Raw genomic sequence first — 27,072 nt, forward strand, 5'->3', positions numbered from 1 at the left:
ACATTAAATTATATGGCAACAGCTCTGGTGGACACTCCTGCAGTCAGCATGCCAACTGCAACCGCCCCCAAAACATGAGACATCTGTGGCAGTGTTGTGTGACATGACTGCACATTTTAGAGTGGTCTTTTGTCCCCAGTAGAAGGTGCACCTGTGTAATGATCATGCTGTTTAATCAGCTTCTTGATATGCCATATTTATTAGGTGTGGATGGATTTTCTTAGCAAAGGAGAAATGCTCACTAAAAGGGATGTAAACAAAATGAGAGCAATAAGCTTTATGTGCATAAGCAACATTACTGGGATGTTATATTTCTTGTGTGGTTTTTAAACACAATAGTTGTTCCTGCCAAAACCAGCTCCTGGATCTAGACCAGCGGTCCCCGACCTAGGAGTCCTGAGCTTCTTGGTGGGGCTGGAGGGGCTTATTGATTAGAGGTGTTAAAAAAAATGAGGGCCATGAAATCAGATGTGAAAAAGGGGGGGGGGAAAGGTTGTGAACTACACACACTGCTGTGCACAGGGTACTTTATTTTTACATATACGTTCATACTCCAGACGTTTTTATTGACAAATGCAAACACAGCGATATTCCAAAAGTTACAAATCCAGTCATACTGAAAAAAGGGACTTGGGGAAAAACTCAGGGCTGTCAGACAAAAATATCATCCAGTGAGTTACAACATTTGCTTTGATTAATCGCAAATTCTGAATTTGCTCAAATTAAGGTGAAATGTAAGATTTTTTATACAAAAACATTACAAGAATATTGACATCTTGATTTTGCCTAACGGTTAGCAGAATTAGGTCAAATGAAAAAGCACACTTTCTTTAACCTCAATGTCAACTAGTTTTTAGCTGAATAGGTTATGTATTTGGGATGTTTTCAGTGTCTTTGGAAAGCATTTAGACAATGCGATAAATCGCAATTAAAAAAACAGCGTTAACTGGAGCTAACTGATTAAGTCTGACAGTCCATAGAATAACGCACCAGCTTCATCAGTGAACCTGGTTGCTACAACGATACAACTCGCAATACATTAACACTAACTAGCATGACAGCAATGGACAAAAAGCCACGTGGGCGGACTGATACAGCCAGAGGTAAACAATCTCTCCCGGAGAGTCAATGTAGGGCTATGGCGATCGTCAATCATCACAGTTGTCATGGTGATGGTCATGGCCACAACGGTTGTGATGATTGTCACGATGATAGGCAGGGTGAGGTTGGGGTCCACGCTGGGGTTAAAGGTCATTTCCTGGTGGCCTTGCGTAGGCAGGTGAAGAAGGGGTGTCTGAGAGCCTGGTCCAGGGAGAGGCGTTTAGCTGGGTCGTACTCCAGCATCTTCTGGATCAGGTCAAACAGCTGGTCGTGGTCCAAGCTCTGGACCATCATGTATTGCTGAGGGGACAGCGAGGGGATGGAAGAGGTGGAGGAGAGAGGGGAGGAGATGGTCAAATTTATTGATATCAATGACCACAACAACACGGTGATTCAGACGTCTTTATATCACAGGTATCTATAGGGTCAGTTCCATTAAATTAATTGAGGAAACAGAATAGGTTGACCATACTGCTGGAGGCCCTCCTTACCTTGAGTGGTTTGCAGTGTTTCCTCACGTATCTCCCAGAGGAGCTGAGGGCATCCCAGTCCAGCTGGTACCGATGGACATACCGCCGCTTCTTGGTTTTCTGCAGGAGATGTACCGGTATGGGGCCCAGGACCCTCTCCATCATAGCCAGGTGTTCTTTACTGTCGTGGGTCTGGAGGAGAGAACACAAGAGCCAAAGAGAGGAGTCTAACGTTACATCCAGGACACAGTGAGCCAGAGTTTTTTCTGGATCAAAATAGGGCTTAGGTGGTGGGTGTGGTGGCACATTTGAAAGCTCTATTGGACGCAATAACAAAATGTTGCTGTTCTAAAACGAATTTCCTGCAATTCCACACGTTTGCCATGGTGCTGAGAGAACATTTGCGGTTTCAAAGCTAATTTCCAGTAAATCTACACATTTTTCCATGGCTTATGCCGTGTTCTTATGCTATCTGAGTGTCTTAAACCATATAACAAAATCAACGGGGGGCCCCATGCCATGACAAGAGCCCTGGAGGGATCATTTTTTACATTTTAGATTCTCGCTGACTGAGTAGCTTTTATTTAAGCAATTAATAGTTCTCAAATATGATCTTATTTTTAAAATATATATATTTTCCACATACATTATATCTGGTTTTAGTCGTTTAAAGTTTACACTGAAAATGTCTTTCCATACAAAGTATTATTTAAAAAAAAATGTTTTTTACTGTATGGACTTAGGCGACCCTTAACACTTAGAAGGCCTGGCCAAACTTTTCTATGCAGGAAAACCCCTGTGATCTACCTATGCATAGAAAGAAGCTTGAACAGCTTGAGATGAATGCAAGATTCAGAAGGCATTATTAGTATGATGATACTGTGGATAGCCGACAGTCCCCCACCTGGAAGAGAGTTGATCCCAGGTAGTACTCTATGAGGACACAGCCCAGACTCCACACGTCACAGGCATGGTCCCAGCCCAGATCTACACAGAGAGAGAAGCATTACAGCCCAGACTCCACAGAGAGAGAAGCATTACAACTCAGACTCCACAGATCTACAGAGAGAGAAGCATTACAGCCCAGACTCCACAGATCTACACAGAGGGAGAAGCATTACAGCCCAGACTCCACAGATCTACACAGAGAGAGAACCATTATAGCCCAGACTCCACAGATCTACACAGAGAGAGAACCTTTACAGCCCAGACTCCACAGATCTACACAGAGAGAGAAGCATTACAACCCAGACTCCACAGAGAGAGAAGCATTACAACCCAGACTCCACAGATCTACACAGAGAGAGAACCATTATAGCCCAGACTCCACAGATCTACACAGAGGGAGAAGCATTACAGCCCAGACTCCACAGAGAGAGAAGCATTACAACCCAGACTCCACAGATCTACACAGAGAGAGAAGCATTACAACCCAGACTCCACAGATCTACACAGAGAGAGAAGCACTTACAACCCAGACTCCACAGAGAGAGAAGCATTACAACCCAGACTCCACAGATTTACACAGAGAGAGAAGCATTACAGCCCAGACTCCACAGATCTACACAGAGAGAGAAGCATTACAACCCAGACTCCACAGAGAGAGAAGCATTACAACCCAGACTCCACAGATCTACACAGAGAGAGAAGCATTACAACCCAGACTCCACAGTCTAGGTTTGATTAACGTCGCCTTCTGATGAAAACCCCGGAACTCTGTTATTCCTCATTTTCAGTTTTGTACATTTAATGAAATCAGTAACTCCCCTTAATGTACTCTAAACATTTCAGGACTCTAAGACCAAGAAAATGTATTACAAATGGCTTCTGAAGTTTTATAATTGTTTCTGTTTTGAAGATTAAGTTTTCATCAGACAACAACGATAAGCAGCATTATCACGTAACATCAGTAATATCATGAATTAGCATTGAGGAAGTATGTGTCTTACCCAGAATGACCTCTGGAGCGCGGTAGTGACGTGTGGACACTACGGAGGTGTGGTGGTTGTGTTCATATGTGGCGTTGCCAAAATCAACCACCTTCACGTCCGGGTTCTTCAACGTCCTCTCGTCACGCTTCTGTAGGGCAGATATGAGTCAGACAGTACACAAATTCAAATAGGGGTGACAACCAAATCAGTCAACTTCACAGTTCATTCACGGTGAGTGTTTTGTCAGCACAGATCAATGTGGCAGATAACAGACTCGTACCATTTTGGCGTTGTACTTGATGTCGTACTCCGAGTCCACAAACAGAATGTTCTCGGGCTTCAGGTCAGTGTGTGTCAGCTTGTTCTTATGCAGGACTGAAACAAACAGCAACCACGGAGAACATCGTCAACACAGACAGGAGCGTAGACAACCCTTTGTTCTATTACACCATTTGTACAATGGTACAATACAATACTCTGAAGTCACCACTATAACCCAACAGCTTTTCATTTACAGTGCATGTCTCCCAAACAGTGACGTATCCCCCCAAAATTAAATACTTAGTAGTGCACTATATTGAGAATAGGGTTCCATTTGGGAAACACACAATAACCTTTAAGTTGAGACATGTAGCATTGCTCTTATCCAGTATGGGTGGTGCTTACTACCACAGAAATCCAATAAAATGACTATTCCAGCATGTTATAAAGTGTAATTCTCTGGTAACTACTCACATCGTACGGCTCGGATGATCTGGTAGGCCATGATCCTGATGTGTTCTACCGGGAACGGCTGGAAGTTGTTCTCCTTCAGGTAGTCATAGGTACTGAGCCCCAGCAGCTCAAACGATATACACACATGACCGTGGTGGTCGAACCAGTCTAGCATCCTCACACATCCACTGAGACGGCAGGATGGAGTGAGGCAAGAGACAGAGAGAGGGAGAGGGGGGAGGAAAGAAAGAGGGATTTACATTTCAGTAATTTAGCAGAATCTTATTCAGAGCCAATCACAGTTAGTGGATTATGTAGCTAGGCAAGACAAACAATGGTGTCTGATTCTGATGACACACCGATCATTAAAGTGGGATATTTAAGTTACAATCCATAATTAAAGTGTACGCCTGGCAGATAACCAACTACTTGTATGAGAGACTGCACATCATCCTCGTAATGGAAAGTCTACATGATTTCTGCTTATGTATGGGGCTTGTTCTAATAACATGTCGTGACTTACTATCTCCGGTCACAGTCCAGAGAGTTCATCTGCTCCAGCACCTCCACCTCAGCCATGGCTGCTTCGCGGTACCGGTCAATGTTTTTAATGATCTTCAGTGCCACGCGAGAACCAATTCTGAAATCACAGACGAGACACATATCTAACTGTGAGAGAGATTGAGGCTTTCAGATTAGAACGATAGAAAGAGATAAACAGAGAGATTAAGTTTGAGAGCACACTGTGGGTATACAATAGATAGCCCTATTTGGTAAAAGACCAAGTCCATATTATGGCAAGAACAGCTCAAATGAGCAAAGCGAAACGACAGTCCATCATTACTTTAAGACATGAAGGTCAGTCAATCCAGAAAATGTCAAGAACTTTGAACATTTCTTCAAGTGCATTCGCACAAACCATCAAGTGCTATTATGAAACTGGCTCTCATGAGGACAGCCACAGGAAAGGAAGACCCAGAGTTACCTCTAGGGCAGAGGATACGTTCATTAGAGTTACCAGCGTCAAACTGCAGCCCAAATAAATCAGGCCTTCATGGTCAAATTGCTGCAAAGAAACTACAACTAAAGGACACCAATAATAATAAGAACACAAGCAATGGACATTGGACAGATTTCCATCGGTCTTTTGGTCTGATGAGTCCAAATTTGAGATTTTTGGTCCCAACCGCCATGTCTTTGTGAGACTCAGTGTAGGTGAATGGATGATCTCCGCAAGTGTAACAGTATAACTTTAGACCGTCCCCTCGCCCATACCCGGGCACGAACCAGGGACCCTCTGCACACATCAACAACAGTCACACTCGAAGCATCGTTACCCATCGCCGTCACTGATTGAAACGCTATTTAGCGCGCACCGCTAACTAAGCTAGCCGTTTCACATCCGTTACACTCACCCCCCCTTTGACCTCCTCCTTTTCTGCAGCAACCAGTGATCCGGGTCAACAGCATCAATGTAACAGTATAGCTTTAGACCGTCCCCTCGCCCATACCCGGGCGCGAACCAGGGACACTCTGCACACATTAACAACAGTCACCCCTTGAAGCAGCAAGGGGAACTACTACTTCGAGGTCTCAGAGCAAGTGACGTCACTGATTGAAACGCTATTTAGCTAACTAAGCTAGCCGTTTCACAAGTGTGGTTCCCACCGTGAACCATCTACTTCCGGCGCCGACAGAGATGGCCGCCTCGCTTCACGTTCCTAGGAAACTATGCAGTATTTTGTTTTTTGACGTGTTATTTATTACATTGGTACCCCAGGTAATCTTAGGTTTTATTACATACAGTCGGGAGGAACTACTGGATATAAGAGCAACGTCAACTCACCATCATTACGACCAGGAATACAACATTCCCGAAGCGGATCCTGTGGTTTGCCCACCACCCAGGACAATGGATCGGATCCCAGCCGGCGAACCAAAACAACGACGCCGTAAAAGGGGCAGACGAAGAGGTCTTCTGGTCAGGCTCCGGAGACGGGCACATCGCGCACCGCTCCCGAGCATACTACTCGCCAATGTCCAGTCTCTTGACAACAAGGTTGATGAAATCTGAGCAAGGGTAGCATTCCAGAAAGACATCAGAGACTAACGTACTTTGCTTCACGGAAACATGGCTCACACGAGACACGCTATGGGAGTCGGTACAGCCAGCTGGTTTCTTCACGCAACGCGCCGACAGAAACAAACATCTTTCTGGTAAGAAGAGGGGCGGGGGGGGGGGGGGTATGCCTTATGATTAACGAGACGTGGTGTGATCATAACATACAGGAACTCAAGTCCTTCTGTTCACCTGACTTAGAATTCTTCACAATCAAATGTCGACCACATTATCTACCAAGAGAATTCTCTTCGATTATAATCACAGCCGCATATATATCCCCCCCCAAGCAGACACATCGATGGCCCTGAACAAACTTTATTTGACTCTATGTAACTGGTTGCATTCATTGTAGCTGGAGATTTTAACAAGGCTAATCTGAAAACAAGACTCCCTAAATTCTATCAGCATATTGATTGTGCTACCAGGGCTGGTAAAACCCTGGATCATTGTTATTCTAACTTCTGCGACGCATATAAGGCCCTCCCCCGCCCTCCTTTCGGAAAAGCTGACCACGACTCCATTTTGTTGCTTCCAGCCTATAGACAGAAACTAAAATAGGAAGCTCCCGCGCCCAGGTCTGTTCAACACTGGACCGACCAATCTAACTCCACGCTTCAAGATTGCTTTGATCACGTGGATTGGGATATGTCTACAGGGTCTACAGTCAATCACGGATTACAAAAAGAAAACCAGCCCCGTCGCGGACCATGATGTCTTGCTCCCAGAAAGACTAAACAACTTTGCTCGCTTTAAGGACAATACAGTGCCACTGACACGGCCGCTACCAAAACCTGCGGACTCTCCTTCACTGCAGCCGACGTGAGTCAAACATTTAAACGTGTTAACCCTCGCAAGGCTGCAGGCCCAGACGGCATCCCCAGCCGCGTCCTCAGAGCATGCGCAGACGAGCTGGCTGGTGTGTTTACGGACATATTCAATCAAGCCTTATCCCAGTGTGCTGTTCCCACATGCTTCAAGAAGGCCACCATTGTTCCTGTTCCCAAGAAAGCTAAGGTAACTGAGCTAAATGACTACCGCCCCGTAGCACTCACTTCCGTCATCATGAAGTGCTTTGAGAGACTAGTCAAGGACCATATCACCTCCACCCGACCTGACACCCTAGACCCACTCCAATTTGCTTACCGCCCCAATAGGTCCACAGACGACGCAATCGCAACCACACTGCCCTAACCCATCTGGACAAGAGGAATACCTACGTGAGAATGCTGTTCATCGACTACAGCTCAGCATTTAACACCATAGTACCCTCCAAACTTGTCATCAAGCTTGAGACCCTGGGTCTCGACCCCGCCCTGTGCAACTGGGTACTGGACTTCCTGACGGGCCGCCTCCAGGTGGTGAGGGTAGGTAACAACATCTCCACCCCGCTGATCCTCAACACTGGGGCCCCACAAGGGTGTGTTCTTAGCCCTCTCCTGTACTCCCTGTTCACCCACGACAGCGTGGCCTTGCACGCCTCCAACTTAATCATCAAGTTTGCAGACGTCCCTACAGTGGTAGGCTTGATTACCAACAACGACGAGACGGCCTACAGGGAGGAGGTGAGGGCCCTCGGAGTGTGGTGTCAGGGAAATAACCTCACACTCAACGTCAACAAAACAAAGGAGATGATCGTGGACTTCAGGAAACAGCAGAGGGAGCACCCCACTATCCACATCGACGGGACAGTAGTGGAGAGGGTAGTAAGTTAACCTTTCTGATCTCCCCATCCCGGATCCGGGATCGTGAATACAGACTCAAGCTCATTACCATAACGCAACGTTAACTATTCATGAAAATCGCAAATGAAATGAAATAAATATGCTAGCTCTCAAGCTTAGCCTTTTGTTAACAACACTGTCATCTCAGATTTTCAAAATATGCTTCTCAACCATTGCAAAACAAGAGTTTGTGTAACAGTATTGATGGCTAACGTAGCATTTAGCATTAGCATTCAGCTGGCAACATTTACACAAAAAAACAGAAAAGCATTCAAATAAAATCATTTACCTTTGAAGAACTTCAGATGTTTTCAATGAGGAGACTCTCAGATAGCAAATGTTCAGTTTTTCCTGAAAGATTATTTGTTTAGGACAAATCGCTTCGTTTTCTGCGTCACGTTTAGCTATGAAAAAACCCCTGTATCCAGGATTGTGTAAATCTATCAGCAAGCTCATTAGCATAACACAACGTTAACTATTTATGAAAATCGCAAATGAAATGAAATAAATATGCCATCTCTCAAGCTTAGCCTTTTGTAAACAACACTGTCATCTCAGATTTTCAAAATATGCTTCTCAACCATAGGAAAACAATCATTTGTGTAAAAGTAGCTAGCTAGCGTTAGCATTTCACGTTAGCATTTCGCGTTAGCATTAGCGTTAGCATCCAGCACGCAACATTAACAAAAACATAAAAGCCTTCAAATAAAATCATTTACCTTTGAAGAACTTCTGATGTTTTCAATGAGGATACTCTCAGTTAGATAGCAGATGCTCAGTTTTTCCAAAAAGATTCCTTGTGTATTAGAAATAGCTCCGTTTTATACATCACATTTGGCTACCAAAAAAAAAACCCAAATTCAGTCCTCAAAACGCGAACTTTTTTCCAAATTAACTCCATAATATCGACTGAAAACATGGCAAACGTTGTTTAGAATCAATCATCAAGGTGTTTTTCACATATCTCTTCATTGATACATCGTTCTTGGACACATGCTTTCTCCCCTGAATCAAATGGTAAAGTAGAAGCAGCTGGCAATTGCGCACCGAATTCGACGCAGGACACCAGGCGGACACTTGGAAAATGTAGTCTCTTATGGTCAATCTTCCAATGATATGCCTACAAATACGTCACAATGCTGCTAAGACCTTGGGCGAACGACAGAAAGTGTAGGCTCATTCGTTGCGCAATCACAGCCATATAAGGAGAGAATGGAAAACAGAGCTTCAGAAATTCTGCTAATTCCTGGGTGATGCATCATCTTGGTTTCGCCTGTAGAATGAGTTCTGGGGCACTTACAGACAAAATCTTTGCAGATTCTGAAACTTCAGAGTGTTTTCTTTCCAAACTGTCAAGAATATGCATAGTCGAGCATCTTTTCGTGACAAAATATCGCGCTTAAAACGGGAACGTTTTTTATCCAAAAATGAAATAGCGCCCCTAGAGCTCTAACAGGTTAAGTTCCTCGGCGTACACATCACGGATAAACTGAATTGGTCCACCCACACAGACAGAGTGGCGAAGAAGGCGCAGTAGCTTCTATCTCAAGGCCATCAGACTGTTAAACAGCCACCACTAAATTTGAGTGGCTGCTGCCAAACATGTAAAAAATGTATCAGTAGCCACTTAATATAATGTTTACATACCCTACATTACTCATCTCATATGTATATACTGTACTCGATACCATCTACTGCATCTTGCCTATGCCATTCTGTACGATCACTCATTCATATATCTTTATGTACATATTCTTCAGCCCTTAACACTTGTGTGTATATGGTAGCTGTTGTGAAATTGTTAGGTTAGATTACTCGTTGGTTATTACTGCATTGTCGGAACTAGAAGCACAAGCATTTCGCTACACTCACATTAACATCTGCTAACCACATGTATGTGACAAATAAAATTTGATTTGAAGCATGGAGGTGGTGTGATGGCGCTTTGCTGGTGATTTATTTAGAATTCAAGGCACACTTAACCAGCATGGCTACCACAGTGTTCTGCAGCGATACGCCATCCCATCTGGTTTATGCTTAGTGGGATTATCATTTGTTTTTCAACAGGACAATGACCCAACACACCTCCAGGCTGTGTTAGGGCTATTTGACAATGAAGGCGAGTGATGGAGTGCTGCATCAGGTGACCTGGCCTCCACAATCACCTGACCTCAAACCAATTGAGATGGCTTGGGATAAGTTGGACCGCAGAGTGAAGGAAAAGCAGCCAACAAGTGTTCAGCATATGTGGGAACTCCTTCAAGAATGTTGGAAAAGCATTCCAGGTGAAGCTGGTTGAGAGAATGTCAAGAGTGTGCAAAGCTGTCATCAAGGCAAAGGGTGGCGCACTTTGAATAATCTAAAATATATTTTGATTTGTTTAACACTTTTTTTGGGTTACTACACACATGTGAGTTATGTCATAATTTTGATGTCTTCATTATTCTACAATATAGAAAATAGTACAAATAAAGAAAAACCCTTCAATGAGGTGTCCAAACTTTTGACTGGTACTCTTCTCTATCAACGAATTGGCAAGGGCACTAAAACAGTCTGCAGCATCCTACTAGAATCTGAAGTCAAATGTACTGTTTGCTGATGATCTGGTGCTTCTGTCCCCAACCAAGGAGGGCCTACAGCAGCACATAGATCTTCTGCACAGATTATGTCAGACCTGAGCCCTGACAGTAAATCTCAGTAAGACAAAAATAATGGTGATCCAAAAAATGTCCAGTTGCCAGGACCAAAAATACAAAATCAACCTAGACACCATTGCCCTAGAGCACACAATAACCTCTACATATCTCGGCCTAAACATCAGCGCCACAGGTAACTTCCACAAAGCTGTGAACGATCTGAGAGACAAGGCAAGAAGAGCCTTCTATGCCATCAAAAGGAGCATAAAAATCGACATACCAATTAGGATCTGGCAAAAAAATAATTGAATCAGTTAGAGGTCGACCGTTTCTGATTTTTCAACGCCGATACCGATTATTGGAGGATTAAAAAAAAAGCCGATACCGATTAATTGGCCGATTTTTACAACAATACTGAATGAACACTTATTTTAAATTAATATAATACATCAATAAAAATCTATTTAGCCTCAAATAAATAATGAAACATGTTCAATTTGGTTTAAATAATGCAAAAACATAGTGTTGGAGAAGAAAGTAAAAGTGCAACGTTTAAGTTCCTTGCTCAGAACATATGAAAGCTGGTGGTTCCTTTTAACATGAGACTTCAATATTCCAAGGTAAGAGGTTTTAGGTTGTAGTTAATATATTATTTAAGGACTATTTCTCTCTATACCAGTTCTATTTCATATACCTATGACAATTGGATGTTCTTCTAGGCACTTTAGTGTTGCCTGTGTAACAGTATAGCTTTCGTCCCTCTCCTCGCTGCTACCTGGGCTCGAACCAGGAACACATCGATAACAGCCATCCTCGAAGCATTGTTACCCATCGCTCCACAAAATCCGCGGCCCTTGCAGAGCAAGGGGAACAACTACTCCAAGTCTCAGAGCGAGTGACGTTTGAAACGCTAATAGCCCGCACCCCACTAACTAGCTAGCCATTTCACATCGGTTACACCAGCCTAATCTCGGGAGTTGATAGGCTTGAAGTCATAAACAGCTCAATGCTTGAAGCATTGCGAAGAGCTGCTGTCAAAACTCACGAAAGTGCTGTTTGAATGAATGTTTACGAGCCTGCTGCTGCCTACCATCGCTCAGTCAGACTGCTCTATCAAATATCAAATCATAGACTTAATTATAACATAATAACACACAGAAATATGAGCCGTAGGTCATTAATATGGTTGAATCCGGAAAACAAAAGGTTTATTATTTCAGTGAAATACGGAACCGTTCCATATTTTATCTAACGGGTGGCATCCATAAGTCTAAATATTACTGTTACATTGTACAACCTTCAATGTTATGTCATAATTACGTAAAATTCTGGCAAATTAGTTTGCAACGAGCCAGGCGGCCCAAACTGTTGCATATACCCTGACATTGAGTGCAATGAACGCAAGAGAAGTGACACAATTTCACCTGGTTAAAACTTCTTAAGGTATAGGGGGCAGCATTTTCACTTTTGGATAAATAGCTTGCCCAATTTCAACTTCCTGCTACTCATGCCAGGAATATAAGATATGCATATTATTAGTAAAATACCGCTTCCACTGGATGTCACCAGTCTTTGGAATTTGGTTGAGGTTATTCATTTGTGCAATGAAGAAGTAGGCCATCTAGGAACTAGGTAACACTGTTGAGAGAGCGCATGACGAGAAAAGTAGCGTTGGTTTGTTGTCTTCCTGTATTGAACACAGATACATCAGTCTAAAATTTGATTGATTATTAACGTTTAAAAATACCTAAAGTTGCATTACAAAAGTACTTTGAAATATTTTGGCAAAGTTTATAGGCAACTTTTGAAATATTTTGTAGTGACGTAGCGTTTTTTGGAAGCTGTTTTCTGGATCAAACGCGTCAAATAAATTTACATTTGGATATATATGGACAGAATTAATCGAACAAAAGGACCAATTGCGATGTTTATGGGACATATTGGAGTGCCAACAAAAGAAGCTCGTCAAAGGTAATGCATGTTTTACATTTTATTTCTGCGTTGTGTAGCGCCTGCAGGGTTGAAATATGCTACCCTCTTTGTTTACTATTGTGCTATCATCACATAATAGCTTCTTATGCTTTTGCCGAAAAGCCTTTAAAAAATCTGACATGTTGGCTGGATTCACAACGAGTGTAGCTTTAATTGAGTATCTTACATGTGTGATTTAATGAAATTTAGATTTTTATATAATTTTAAAAAATTTGCCGCGCTGCATTTTCCCTGTTTTTTGCCCAACCATCCCCTATACCATAAGAAGTTAATATAGGCTAACCTGGATTTGTTTTAGCTAAATATGCAGGTTTAAAAATATATACTTCTGTGTATTGACTTTAAGAAAGGCATTGATGTTTATGGTTAGGTACAGTCGTGCAATGATTGTGCTTTTTTGCAAATGCGCTTTTGTTAAATCATCCCCCGTTTGGCAAAGTTGGCTGTGTCTGTTAGAAAGAAATAGTCTTTACACAGTTCACAACGAGCGAGGCGGCCCAAACTGCTGCATATACCCTGACTCTGTTGCAAGAGAAGTGATACAATTTACCTAGTTAAAATAAATTCATGTTAGCAGGCAATATTAACTAAATATGCAGGTTTAAAAATATATACTTGTGTATTGATTTTAGGAAAGGCATTGATGTTTATGGTTAGGTACACGTTGGAGCAACGACAGTCCTTTATCGGGAATGCGCACCGCATCGATTATATGCAATGCAGGACACGCTAGATAAACTAGTAATATCATCAACCATGTGTAGTTAACTAGTGATTATGATTGACTGTTTTTTTGTAAGATAAGTTTAATGCTAGCTAGCAACTTACATTGGCTTCTTACTGCATTCGCGTAACAGGCAGGCTCCTTGTGGAGTGCAATGAGAGGCAGGTGGTTAGAGCGTTGGACTAGTTAACTGTAAGGTTGCAAGATCGAATCCCCGAGCTGACAAGGTAAAAATCTGTCGTTCTGACCCTGAACAAGGCAGTTAACCCACTGTTCCTAGGCCATCATTGAAAATAAGAATGTGTTCTTAACTGACATGCCTAGTTAAATAAAAGGTGTAATTTTTTTTTTTTTAATACATTATTAATTTTTTTTTTTTTTTTTTTTTTTTTTTTTTTTTTTTTTAAATCGGCCAAATCGGTGTCCAAAAATACCGATTTCTGATTGTTACGAAAACCTGAAATCGGCCCCAATTAATCGGCCATTCCGATTAATCAGTCGACCTCTAGAATCAGTCATTGAACCCATTGCCCCTTATGGTTGTGAGGTCTGGGGTCCACTCACCAACCAAGAAATTCACAAATTGGGACAAACACCAAATTGAAACAGAATTCAGCAAAAATATCCTCAGTATACAACGTAAAACACCAAGTAATGCATGCAGAGAAGAATTACGCCAATAGCCGTTAACGATCAAAATCCAGGAAAGAGACGCTCAACTCTATGTAACAGTATAGCTTCCGTCCCTCTCCTCGCCCCAACCTGGGCTCAAACCAGGGACCCTCTGCACACATCAACAACAGCCACTCCCGAGGCATCGTTACCCATCGCGCCACAAAAGCCACGGCCCTTGCAGAGCGAGGGGAACAACCACTTCAAGGTCTCAGAGCAAGTGACATCACCGATTGAAACGCTATTAGCGCGCACCACCGCTAGCCATTTCACATCTGTTACATACATCTACAACCACATAAAAGGAAGTGATTCCCAAGCATTCCAAAACAAAGCTATCACCTACAGAAAGATGAAACTGGAGAAGAGTCCCCTAAGCAAGCAGGTCCTCTCATGACTTGGTTGGGTCTAATTGTGTTGCTGTCCTGGCGCTCTGTGGGTTCTGTTTGTGAACAGAGCCCCAGGACAGCAACACAATTAGACCCAACCAAATCATGAGAAAACAAAAAAGATAATTACTTGACGCATTGGAAAGCAGTTACAAAAAAAAAACAGAGCAAACTAGAGTGCTATTTGGCCCTAAACAGAGAGTACACAGTTGCAGAACACCTGACCACTGTAACTGACCCAAACTTAAGGAAAGCCTTGACTATGTAGACTCAGTGAGCATAGCCTTGCTATTGAGAAAGGCCACTGAAGGCAGACCTGGCTCTCAAGAGAAGACAGGCTATGTGCACACTGCCCATAAAATGGAGGTGGAAACTGAGCTGCTCTTTCTAACCTCCTGCCAAACTAGAGACACACATTCCTCTCAGATTACACTGACCCACAAAGAATTCAAAAACAAACAATTTTGATAAACTCCCATATCTATTGGGTGAAATACGACTTTGTGCAATGACAGCAGCAAGATTTGTGACCTGTTGCCACAAGAAAAGGGCAACCAGTGAAGAACAAACACCATTGTAAATACAACCCATATTTATGTTGATTTATTTTCCCTTTGTACTTGAACTATTTCCACAGACATTTGAAATGTATATTATTTTGGAACTTTTGTTTGTGTAATGTTTACTGTTATTTTCTAAATTGTTTATTTTACTTTTGTTTATTATCCATTTCACTTGCTTTGGCAATGTAACATATGTTTCCCCATGCCAATAAAGCCGTTAAATTGAATTGAAAGGGGTAGCATTGTCAGTGACATCCAGACTTTTCCAGTGAGCGACTTACTTAGAGTGATCGATGCATTCCACGACTTTCCCAAAGGCTCCTTCTCCTAGAGTTGACACAATCTCATCTACAGGGAATAAAGTGCATTAGTTAGAACCAGAGCAGTGATGACTGGCATCCACTACCATCACACCTGATCTGCCACATAATGTCTGCCTAGCTGCTTTGTTTGATATGGATTTAGCATTATACTGTCTAACTAGAACAGGACAGGGCTCCAAGCCAACAAAACATAATACACAGTACACACATCACACTAATAATGATGTTATGTAGCGAGGTGTAATAACTAATCCACATTTAACAATACAATGATAAACCCTACCCACTCAAATACAAGTGTCTACAATAGAATAGAATTTTGCAACAGTACACCATATGAAAAAGCAACAACATAACAGATAGCTAGTTGACAGAGAGAGAAAAGTGATATATTCTATACATCTGGCTCTTAGCATGTCTCCCCTGTGATAGATCAGGTGACCCTCGTCATCATCCTCAACACTCCGGGATCTTTTCCTGCTCCTGCGATGATGGCTCCTCTGTTGTCCCATCACCACCACCATCATCAACCATCAACCACCATCACCGGCCCAGAGAGAACACCATCATCAGGCCAGGCCACCACAACGGGACGGAACGTGCCATTCATTCATTCAGCGGGCAGAGGGGGGGATCGGACGTGGGGGAGAGATTTCGGATGGATCGGCCCATTCAGAGTGGGTGGGTTGCGAACCAGGCAGCGCCAGCGGACCACAGCGGGAGCAGCACATTCAAATTCAGCCCCACCAGAGAAAGGCATAGGGGGCGTCACCACATAGTGGGTGTTACAGAAGAGAAACATGGCAACAACAAGGTTCATGTGAGAGACTTTCTCAAAGTAAGCGGTACAAAACATTATAAACCATCAGTCTAATAGGCTAATATGCATTTTTGTGTCTTTCAAGTTACAGTTTTGGTTATCTTCTGACTGTTAATGACTGATACATATAAAGTTTCCCTTTCCCTTGACTCTTCTTATTGAAGCCTTGTAAAGGTGTTTGTGCTTAGTCTGCTACAGTTATGCCTAGATGGTATTCAGTGAATTCTGGTACTAACATTGGATCCATAATCCTAACCCATCTGTTTTTCACTGTGGTACATATTGAGAAAGAGCGACAAAGAAAAGCTAACACCACTAATAACCATATAGGGAGTTGGTTGGAAAGGAGAGAAGACCGTGTAAGATGTTCTCATACCGAGTAAGAGGAGCGTTGATGAGAAGGGCTGCGTCTCCGCCCTCGGCGGCTACTACGGCCACTCTTGCCACTCCGCCCGGATGACTTGCTGTAGTGGTGCCACTCCTTGTCCTTCTCCCGATCTCTGTCCCTGGTGGCGGCGGCCCTGTTGTCCTCGTCGTAGCCCATCTCCAGGCTGGCTTCTCTGGCCCTCCTGTCCTTAGACTCTATCCTCTGCTGGTTCAGGCTGTGGTTCTCCAGGTAGTGCCTGAAAGGGAGAAACAACAAGACAGCTAAGTGACTGACTCCTTCTCCTGCCTACTTACCCACTGCTTGGTTCTAATGGCCGGGACCTACGTCCTCCCCGACACCCTATCCCAAGGGGCTTAATATATAACATTTTTAATTAGTAACAAGCTTATTTACAACTACAGAGTGTAACATCATCAGTCCAAGGTTCTTGGTGTGAGAGCCTAACATAGTGGAGCACAGTGTAAATTCCTAGTTTTGGGGGTAAACTGACGCAACAAACTGGCCAGGCAATATGTCTCAAGAGCTGTTAGTACATATCATATACCTTATAAATATGAGCAGCCAGCTTGAATGTATGTGTGCTCAAGCAAAGCACAACCCCCCCCCCCCCCTACCTCTCTCACACCAACACACACAAATCGAAAGCACAGGTGTCCGCTACGACAGTTGTTTTGGCTCAGTGAGGAATCTGTGAAGCTCTTTCAGCAGAGGAATGTGATCTGAGTCTCTGGACCTCCAGAGCCCCACAGAGTCAGAGAGAGTCATGATGGCACCCTGGTGGTGTCAGGTCTCTTCCAGGAAAAGGTCTGTGTTGCTGGGGGACTTATTATTAGAGCTTCCCTACCCATTCTGCCCTGGACACTTCCACCATAAACCTCCATCTCTCACAAAGCAAACTTAATGTGACGGACACAGAACACACGGTTTTACCTTCCAGCAATAAAATGTACAGTGATATATTGGCAAATGACAGTGACTTCCAATACTAAAGAGTTCCAACTTCGAAAATGAATTGTGACCACGTCTGTCAAGGGCAGGGAAAGAGGCAGATTCTCCTGAAATAAACCTTGGCCTAAAGTATGCTGTGAGATTAGATTTCACTCGTTATTTATAAGATGATGGCTTGTCCTCACCACATTAATATATGGCTGTGAAAACATTTGGCATGTGTATAGCTGCTGGATCCTACCAACCTGACAGAATGACCAGACAGAATAACAAGACAGATGTAAAAAGGAAGAGATCTAGGGGTTGGTTGTGGATGGGTGGGGCCTCTAATAGGTACGTTGGGGGGGGGGGATTGGGTCATATTTACCCTTCATGTGTTTTGAGGGGTTGTTGACGTCTTCGAGATTTATTCTCCCTTACACTGCTATTCGAATCATCTCGCTTCTGGCGCTTTCGGCTCTCCACCCAGCTGAACTCACTGAGCCAAACGCCAGGGGAACGAATTCGCTTTGCCTGTCGCATCTGCCACACAAGTGGTGAATGTTCACATGAATAGCTAAAACGAGCTAACGTCACATGGATAGCTGCAGTGCCAACAAACTGTAAAACATAATTCAAATCTACATATAGATAGCTAGTTAATCTTCTAGATGTCATGAAGTAAATTCAACCATAAACAAGTAAATAGGGTACAATATTTTCTAGCATTCGTTAACTTAACTAATCATGGTCAATTTATCCTCTACAGACACCGACTGGTGTATTTGTTCTAACATGCTAGCTACGTTAATTTACCTAACGTTAACTTGCTAGCTAAATTAACAACAATCCAAGTGAAACCTATCTAGCTGCTTGACTAACTTCTTCAGATAACGTCAGCAACATGCATCTGATAAATGTTAGCGTCAACGCCAACAATATTCAGAAAGTAATAACTAGCGATCTGTACATTGGCAAGCCAGCCTACTAACGTTAGCTTCCTGGTTCGTCGACGAAACGTGAAGGCTAGCAAGATAATGTTGAACAGATTATATGTTTACATTGTAGTATTACACATCAAATCATATGTCCTCACTTTATCTATCGACTGATGCACCCCAAACAACTAATAGGTTTTTAAAAAACTAAACAAAAAAAACCCGATGTTTTATCTGTACTTTTGTGTACGAACAAAGCTGCCTTCCAAAATGGCGAACTCTGCTGCTGCTCGAAGTTCTTGTCATAGATAGAACAATGAGACAGATGTTTCACAGGATGTATAAATGTGAAGCATCCGGTTGGCGTTTCCTAGCGCTACCAAATAAATTAGTAAGAGGAAGCCCAGTGAGCGGCAGTGGGAAAAGATGGATTATGGCCGACAGTCTGCTAATTTTCTCATCAATGAAACCTTTGATCTCGATTGATGTTTTCTGTTTCCAAAACATATGTCATCAATAAATACCGTGTTTAATGTAAACTGTTCTCTGTTAGTTTGTTTAAGTGAGGGGGAAGCAGTATAAAAAATGAATCATTACGCAAAGATAATTTCCAGCTTGATTATTAAATTGTTGAGCTGGAATCTCATGTGTTTGTTGTCAAAGATACTGATAATTATTACAATTATTAAGGAGATACAAAGATGAAACGATGTGCAGCAATACTGTGCAGAGCAAGAGAGGAAAATTATTTTTTCCAGTTTCCAAGGTATGTAATAAATAATGAGAAGATGCATTTGGAGTAATTATTGCATGGTGAGGCACACGTCGTTGGCTGTGTAATCAGATGATCACTGATAGATTAAACCAACTAGCTACCAATAGTGAAACAAAACTACAGCTGGGTTTAACATAGCTAGCATGAGGCAGCATGGCTAGCTAACGTTTGTTTACCAATGTGTCCAGCTATATTGCATATGAGACTATCCCAGGGTATGCTGTACAATCAATAGAAACAATCATTTGTAACACTGAGTCATTGCAAAGTAATTTATTGAGCTGTAGAACACCACTAAGTACCTCCTTAAATGATGGTAGATGTCTGTAAAACATTGTATAGGCAACTACTTATGTTCTGTTGCCCTCTGATAAGATTAGGTTAGAATACCATAAAATATATTATACTATAATTATTTGCATCTTCAGAAAATAGACAAAATTCAAAAAGGTTGTACCTTTATTAAATGCCTGTTAACATGATGAAAAATATAGAACATATCGAACCCATGAAAGTAGAGCATTTCATCACAACCTGACAGAACACACTGCGCATACATCCCCTCAATAGGAAAATGTTCCAAAAGACATACACCATGTGTAGCATTAGAGCATCGCTTCACAAGATCAATCAGGTTTAAGGACAGCAACTGAAAATGTTTCATAGGACAGGATAAGGTGTGGGTCTTTGTTCTGTTTCTTAGGACAGGATAAAGTGTGGATCTTTGTTTTAATGTTTCATATGACAGGGTAAAGTGTGGGTCTTTGTTCTAATGTTTCATAGGACAGGATAAAATGTGGGTCTTTGTTCTAATGTTTCATAGGACAGGATAAAGTGTGGGTCTTTGTTCTGTTTCATAGGACAGGATAAAGTGTGGATCTTTGTTCTAATGTTTCATATGACAGGATAAAGTGTGGGTCTTTGTTCTGTTTCATAGGACAGGATAAAGTGTGGATCTTTGTTCTAATGTTTCATAGGACAGGATAACGTGTGGGTCTTTGTTCTGTTTCATAGGACAGGATAAAGTGTGGATCTTTGTTCTAATGTTTCATAGGACAGGATAAAGTGTGGGTCTTTGTTCTGTTTCATAGGACAGGGTAAAGTGTGGGTCTTTGTTCTAATGTTTCATAGGACAGGATAAAGTGTGGGTCTTTGTTCTATAATATGTTCTTCATATTGGGGGTGTTGCTAATCAGGCACTGGTTGTTATGGAGGAATGAGTCAGTTTTGATTGAAGAGAAGGAGTCCATATACACAACTAACTATAGCAGGACAAGATCAGTAAGGTCCTCATTTGGGCACTGGTCACAGGAGTAGCAAGAAATACTGCCTTTTTGCTCACTTCTGGAGTTCACATCACAATCCCTTTACACATACAGAGAGAAAAACCACATAGCTGCTGTTTAAATGAACTGTATAGTACTATTAAAAACATTTTGGGTGAATAACATGGATAGAGGACATAACCATAAACTATTATCTACAAACTACAATATACTACCACTACACTACTAAATGAACTATAAAACAGGAGAACTTAAGCATTGACCAACATCCAGCAGAAAGTAGAGTAGAGGTGAGAAAGAGAACAGGAGTTAATGAGCGTAGACCCAACTCCAGCAGATGATGCCAAATGTAGTTATGGTGGTCTGCAGGAGGTTCAGGTTGACCGGAGGTGTCCTCAGACTCACAAGCATCTAAAGGACTATTTAAAACGTCAGTGTAGTGTGTCATTTATTATATATAAATATTTCAATTGAACCTTTATTTAATTAGGCAAGCCAGTTAAGAACAAATTCTTATTTATAATGACGGCCTACACCAGCCAAACCCGGATGACGCTGGGCCAATTGTGCGCCATCCTATTGGACTCCTAATCACGGCCGGTTGTGATACAGCCTGGAATCTAACCAGGGTGTCTGTAGTGAAGCCTCAAGCACTGAGATGCAGTGCCTTAGATCGCTGCGCCACTCGGGAGTAGAGGTATACGAGAACAAGGTTTGAGAACACAACCATACACTTTAAACTAAACACTGGCCTATACACACACAATGGCTGGGGGTCCCAGAGAAAGAGGTTAAAAAACAACTGGTGTTGTAGATTCCTAGAAACTGCTGAGGTCTCTTCTGCAGCTGCAAGCTGCTCTTGCAGGTCTCAAGAGAGACGAGAGTCTGTCATATTTCCATAAAATGGAAAACACAGCCGGTAAATTACATTTTTAAATTTTTTTTATATCAAATGTGAGATTAAACCTTAAACACTTTTGCAACTACTATGGAGGAAGATATGGCTGAGAAACATCAGGCGTAGGGACATCAGTCTGCCGAAGTCCTTCGAGGACCAGAAGAAAGGGGGCTATGCTGTATGCGAGGAGCACATTGAAGAGTGTTTTATTCTGATTAAGGTACAGCTACATCGTTGTCAATAAATATACATTTCAGTCATATGATGCTTTTCTGGTAAAAATGTCTCTTTCAACAGGGTTCACGGGAGACACTGTCCTTCGAGGCAGTACCAACCAGAATAAATTGCAGGAATCCACCCCCTCATTCTGCAACAGATGCACGGCATAGTAAAAAAAAGAAGTAGGCCAATTATAAAGTTCATAGCAATTAAAGATGCACCGTTATTTTTTACATCAATACAACAGGTTTAAATTCTTGAATTGTCTATTTTTGAAGGAGGGGACAGGGAACTTTAAAACATCTTTGTTCTTATGTTCTTCTTCTTCGGTGGGGGTTATCGGTGGTTGGCATCCAACGTTATGGTACATTACCGCCACCTACTGTGGAAATTCTTATTATACCCAGTGACACTTTTGCGGAGATGGGGAAACTCCATTGAAATCGTATTAACGCACATTGTGTACGTTGCACATGTGTCGTCAATGGACCGTGCGGTGCATTCTGGGCTATTTTGGGACGAGGAGAGCTCTCCTTCAAGGAGTGAATGGGAGGAAAGAAGAACATCAAGACAAAGCAGCTGCTTTACAAGTGGGATGCATTGTTGAGCACTGAATCCCGAGGGGTTTGTGTGCTGATTATACAGAGATTGTGACAGCTGGTTAAATGGCATCCCTTGAGAGGACAAGAACAAGATGTATGTCAGGAGAAGTGCAGTATTACCATAAGGAGACATATACTGGGACCTCCCGAGTGGCCTAGTATTTACAATGGTGTTTGTTCTTCACTGGTTGCCCTTTTCATGTGGCAACAGGTCACAAATCTTGCTGCTGTGATTGCACACTGTGGTATTTCATCCAATATGAGTTCATTAAAATTGTATTTGTTTTTGAATTCTTTGTGGGTCTGTGTAATCTGAGAGAAATATGTGTCTCTAACATGGTCATACCTTTGGCAGGAGGTTGAAAAGTGCAGCTCAGTTTCCACCTCATTTTGTAGGCAGTGTGTACTTAGCCTGATTTCTCTTGAGAGCCAGGTCTGCCTACGGCGACTTTTCTCAATAGCAAGGCTATGCTCACTGAGTACATAGTCAAGGATTTTCTTAATTTAGCGTCAGTCACAATGGTCAGGTATTCTGCCACTGTGTGCTCTCTGTTTAGGGCCAGATAGCTTTCCAATTTGCTCTGTTTTTTGGTTGATTCTTTCCAGTTTGTCAATTAGTTATTTTTTGCTTTCTCATAATTTGGTTGGGTCTAAATGGATTTCTGTCCTGAGACTCTGTAGTATTTTTTGTGTTTGTGAACAGAGCCCCAGAACCAGCTGACTGAGGGGAGTCTTCTCTAGGTTCATCTCTCTGTAGGTGAGGGCTTTGTGGTGGAACGTGTGGGCATTGCTTTCTTTTAGGTGGTTGTAGAATTTACCAGCTATTTTCTGGATTTTGATAACTAGTGGGTATAGTCATAATTCTGCTCTGCATGCATTGTTTTGGGTCTTGCATTGTACACTAAGTATATGTTTGCAGAATTCTGTATGCAGAGTCTCTATTGGGTCTTTGTCCCATTTTGTGAATTCTTGGTTGGTGAGTGGACCCCAGACCTCACAGCCATAGAGGGTATTTTTTTCCAGATCCTAATTGGGATGTTGAGTTTTAGGTTAATTTTGATTGCATAGAAGGCCCTTGTGGCCTTGTCTCTTAGATCGTTCGCAGCCTTGTGGAAGTTACCTGTGGTGTTGATGTTTAGGCCAAGGTAGGTGTAATTCTTTGTGTGCTCTAGACCAACAGTGTCTAGATACAATTTGGCCTGGATAACAGTCGGCGTTCCTAATCATCCCAAAGGTGTTTGATGGGGTTGGAGTCAGGGCTCTGTGCAGGCCAGTCAAGTTCTTCCACACTGATCTCGATCAAACCATTTCTTTATGGACCTCGCTGGACTCCAGCTGATGCATGGCATTGCACATGGTGATCTTAGGCTTGTGTGCGGCCCATTTCATGAAGCTCCCGTTGAACAGTTATTGTGCTGACGTTGCTTCCAGGGGCAGTTTGGAACTTGGTAGTGAGTGTTGCAACCGAGGACAGACGATGTTACATGCTATATGCTTCAGAACTCGGCAGTCCCATTCTGTGAGCTTGTGTGGCCTACCACTTAGCGGCTGAGCTGTTGTTGCTCCTAGGCATTTCCACTTCACAATGACAGCACTTACATTTGACCAGGGCAGCTCTAGCTGTGCAGACATTTGACGAACTGACATGTTGGAAAGGTGTCATACTATGATGGTGCCACATTGAAAGTCACTGAGTCAGGCCATTATACTACCAGTGTTTGTCAATGGAGATTGAATGGCTGTGTGCTCGATTTTCTACACCTGTCAGCAACGAGTGTAGCTGAAATACCCGAAACCACTAATTTGAAGGCGTGTCCACATACTTTTGTATATATAGTTTATCTGTGGCTGTCATCATTGTCCTGTGGCTATTGGCAGCACTGTTAGACTGTATTCACACTTATTGTCTCTTGGTATGGTCAACGTCCTTATTCTGCACATACAGTGCCTTGCGAAAGTATTCGGCCCCCTTGAACTTAGCGACCTTTTGCCACATTTCAGGCTTCAAACATAAATATATAAAACTGTATTTTTTTTATGAAGAATCAACAACAAGTGGGACACAATCATGAAGTGGAACAACATTTATTGGATATTTCAAACTTTTTTAACAAATCAAAAACTGAAAAATTGGGCGTGCAAAATTATTCAGCCCCTTTACTTTCAGTGCAGCAAACTCTCTCCAGAAGTTCAGTGAGGATCTCTGAATGATCCAATGTTGACCTAAATGACTAATGATGATAAATACAATCCACCTGTGTGTAATCAAGTCTCCGTATAAATGCACCTGCACTGTGATAGTCTCAGAGGTCCGTCAAAAGCGCAGAGAGCATCATGAAGAACAAGGAACACACCAGGCAGGTCCGAGATACTGTTGTGAAGAAGTTTAAAGCCGGATTTGGATACAAAAGATTTCCCAAGCTTTAAACATCCCAAGGAGCACTGTGCAAGCGATAATATTGAAATGGAAGGAGTATCAGACCACTGCAAATCTACCAAGACCTGGCCGTCCCTCTAAACTTTCAGCTCATACAAGGAGAAGACTGATCAGAGATGCAGCCAAGAGGCCCATGATCACTCTGGATGAACTGCAGAGATCTACAGCTGAGGTGGGAGACTCTGTCCATAGGACAACAATCAGTCGTATATTGCACAAATCTGGCCTTTATGGAAGAGTGGCAAGAAGAAAGCCATTTCTTAAAGATATCCATAAAAAGTGTCGTTTAAAGTTTGCCACAAGCCACCTGGGAGACACATCAAACATGTGGAAGAAGGTGCTCTGGTCAGATGAAACCAAAATTGAACTTTTTGGCAACAATGCAAAACGTTATGTTTGGCGTAAAAGCAACACAGCTGAACACACCATCCCCACTGTCAAACATGGTGGTGGCAGCATCATGGTTTGGGCCTGCTTTTCTTCAGCAGGGACAGGGAAGATGGTTAAAATTGATGGGAAGATGGATGGAGCCAAATACAGGACCATTCTGGAAGAAAACCTGATGGAGTCTGCAAAAGACCTGAGACTGGGACGGAGATTTGTCTTCCAACAAGACAATGATCCAAAACATAAAGCAAAATCTACAATGGAATGGTTCAAAAATAAACATATCCAGGTGTTAGAATGGCCAAGTCAAAGTCCAGACCTGAATCCAATTGAGAATCTGTGGAAAGAACTGAAAACTGCTGTTCACAAATGCTCTCCATCCAACCTCACTGAGCTCGAGCTGTTTTGCAAGGAGGAATGGGAAAAAATGTCAGTCTCTCGATGTGCAAAACTGATAGAGACATACCCCAGGCGACTTACAGCTTTAATCGCAGCAAAAGGTGGCGCTACAAAGTGTTGTTGATTCTTCACAAAAAAATAAAGTTTTATATCTTTATGTTTGAAGCCTGAAATGTGGCAAAAGGTCGCAAAGTTCAAGGGGGCCGAATACTTTCGCAAGGCACTGTAGGAGGTGAGAAGAGCTGAAAACGACTTCCACTCCATAGCAACAGTGCAAACAACCAATGATTGAGAGGATCAGAGAAGAGCATAGATAATCATTACTAAATGTTATGTTGTTTGTCATTTAGCCAAAAGATGATAATATACACTGCTCAAAAAAAATAAAGGGAACACTTAAACAACACAATGTAACTCCAAGTCAATCACACTTCTGTGAAATCAAACTGTCCACTTAGGAAGCAACACTGATTGACAATACATTTCACATGCTGTTGTGCAAATGGAATAGACAACAGGTGGAAATTATAGGCAATTAGCAAGACACCCCCAATAAAGGAGTGGTTCTGCAGGTGGTGACCACAGACCACTTCTCAGTTCCTATGCTCCCTGGCTGATGTTTTGGTCACTTTTGAATGCTGGCGGTGCTTTCACTCTAGTGGTACAACCCACACAAGTGGCTCAGGTAGTGCAGCTCATCCAGGATGGCACATCAATGCGAGCTGTGGCAAGAAGGTTTGCTGTGTCTGTCAGCGTAGTGTCCAGAGCATGGAGGCGCTACCAGGAGACAGGCCAGTACATCAGGAGACGTGGAGGAGGCCGTAGGAGGGCAACAACCCAGCAGCAGGACCGCTACCTCCGCCTTTGTGCAAGGAGGAGCAGGAGGAGCACCTCCAGAGCCCTGCAAAATGACCTCCAGCAGGCCACAAAAGTGTCTGCTCAAACGGTCAGAAACAGACTCCATGAGGGTGGTATGAGGGCCCGACGTCCACAGGTGGGGGTTGTGCTTACAGCCTAACACCGTGCAGGACATTTGGCATTTGCCAGAGAACACCAAGATTGGCAAATTCGCCACTGGCGCCCTGTGCTCTTCACAGATTAAAGCAGGTTCACACTGAGCACGTGACAGACGTGACAGAGTCTGGAGACGCCGTGGAGAAGGTTCTGCTGCCTGCAACATCCTCCAGCATGACCGGTTTGGCGGTGGGTCAGTCATGGTGTGGGGTGGCATTTCTTTGGGGGGCCGCACAGCCCTCCATGTGCTCACCAGAGGTATCCTGACTGCCATTATGTACCGAGATGAGATCCTCAGACCCCTTGTGAGACCATATGCTGGTGCGGTTGGCCCTGGGTTCCTCCTAATGCAAGACAATGCTAGACCTCATGTGGCTGGAGTGTGTCAGCAGTTCCTGCAAGAGGAAGGCATTGATGCTATGGACTGGCCCGCCCGTTCCCCAGACCTGAATCCAATTGAGCACATCTGGGACATCATGTCTCACTGGATGCTTTAGTCCAGGTCTGGGAGGAGATCCCTCAGGAGACCATCCGCCACCTCATCAGGAGCATGCCCAGGCGTTGTAGGGAGGTCATACAGGCACGTGTAGGCCACAAACACTACTGAGCCTAATTTTGACTTGT

At 42.9% G+C, this 27,072-nt stretch overlaps 1 protein-coding gene across 3 annotated transcripts; it reads right to left on the minus strand.

The window, feature by feature from the left end:
• Window positions 1–545: 545 nt before the first annotated feature.
• On the minus strand, window positions 546–18,749 carry clk4a (CDC-like kinase 4a). 3 transcript variants are annotated; one of them, XM_036969810.1, is made up of 12 exons: window positions 18,590–18,749; window positions 17,882–18,036; window positions 16,555–16,801; window positions 15,759–15,858; window positions 15,317–15,383; window positions 4,740–4,856; window positions 4,238–4,404; window positions 3,783–3,877; window positions 3,521–3,650; window positions 2,476–2,558; window positions 1,593–1,763; window positions 546–1,401 (listed from the first exon to the last, which is right to left on the minus strand). In XM_036969810.1, exons 2-12 carry the CDS (start codon window positions 18,034–18,036, stop codon window positions 1,252–1,254), a joined length of 1,482 nt encoding a protein of 493 aa, XP_036825705.1. In that variant the 5' UTR covers window positions 18,590–18,749; the 3' UTR covers window positions 546–1,251. The 3 variants fall into 3 exon arrangements, with proteins under 3 accessions (XP_036825705.1, XP_036825706.1, XP_036825707.1); XM_036969811.1 differs by having other exon boundaries at window positions 1,142–1,401; window positions 18,486–18,748; XM_036969812.1 differs by lacking the exons at window positions 15,759–15,858; window positions 17,882–18,036; window positions 18,590–18,749 and having other exon boundaries at window positions 1,142–1,401; window positions 16,555–16,687.
• Between the last annotated feature and the right edge of the window lie 8,323 nt (window positions 18,750–27,072).

This window comes from Oncorhynchus mykiss, chromosome 31 (assembly GCF_013265735.2).
Source record: "Oncorhynchus mykiss isolate Arlee chromosome 31, USDA_OmykA_1.1, whole genome shotgun sequence".
Lineage (NCBI taxonomy): Eukaryota > Metazoa > Chordata > Actinopteri > Salmoniformes > Salmonidae > Oncorhynchus > Oncorhynchus mykiss.

Coding starts and splice junctions, on each gene's coding strand:
- clk4a (XM_036969810.1), bottom strand. CDS start 18,036: ATGCGACAGGCAAAGCGAATTCGTTCCCCTGGCGTTTGGCTCAGTGAG. Junction 15,859..16,554: donor ATCAACGCTCCTCTTACTCG/GTATGAGAACAT, acceptor ATGGGACAACAG/AGGAGCCATCATCGCAGGAG. Junction 1,764..2,475: donor TGGGATCAACTCTCTTCCAG/GTGGGGGACTGT, acceptor TCTCTCCTCCAG/ACCCACGACAGTAAAGAACA.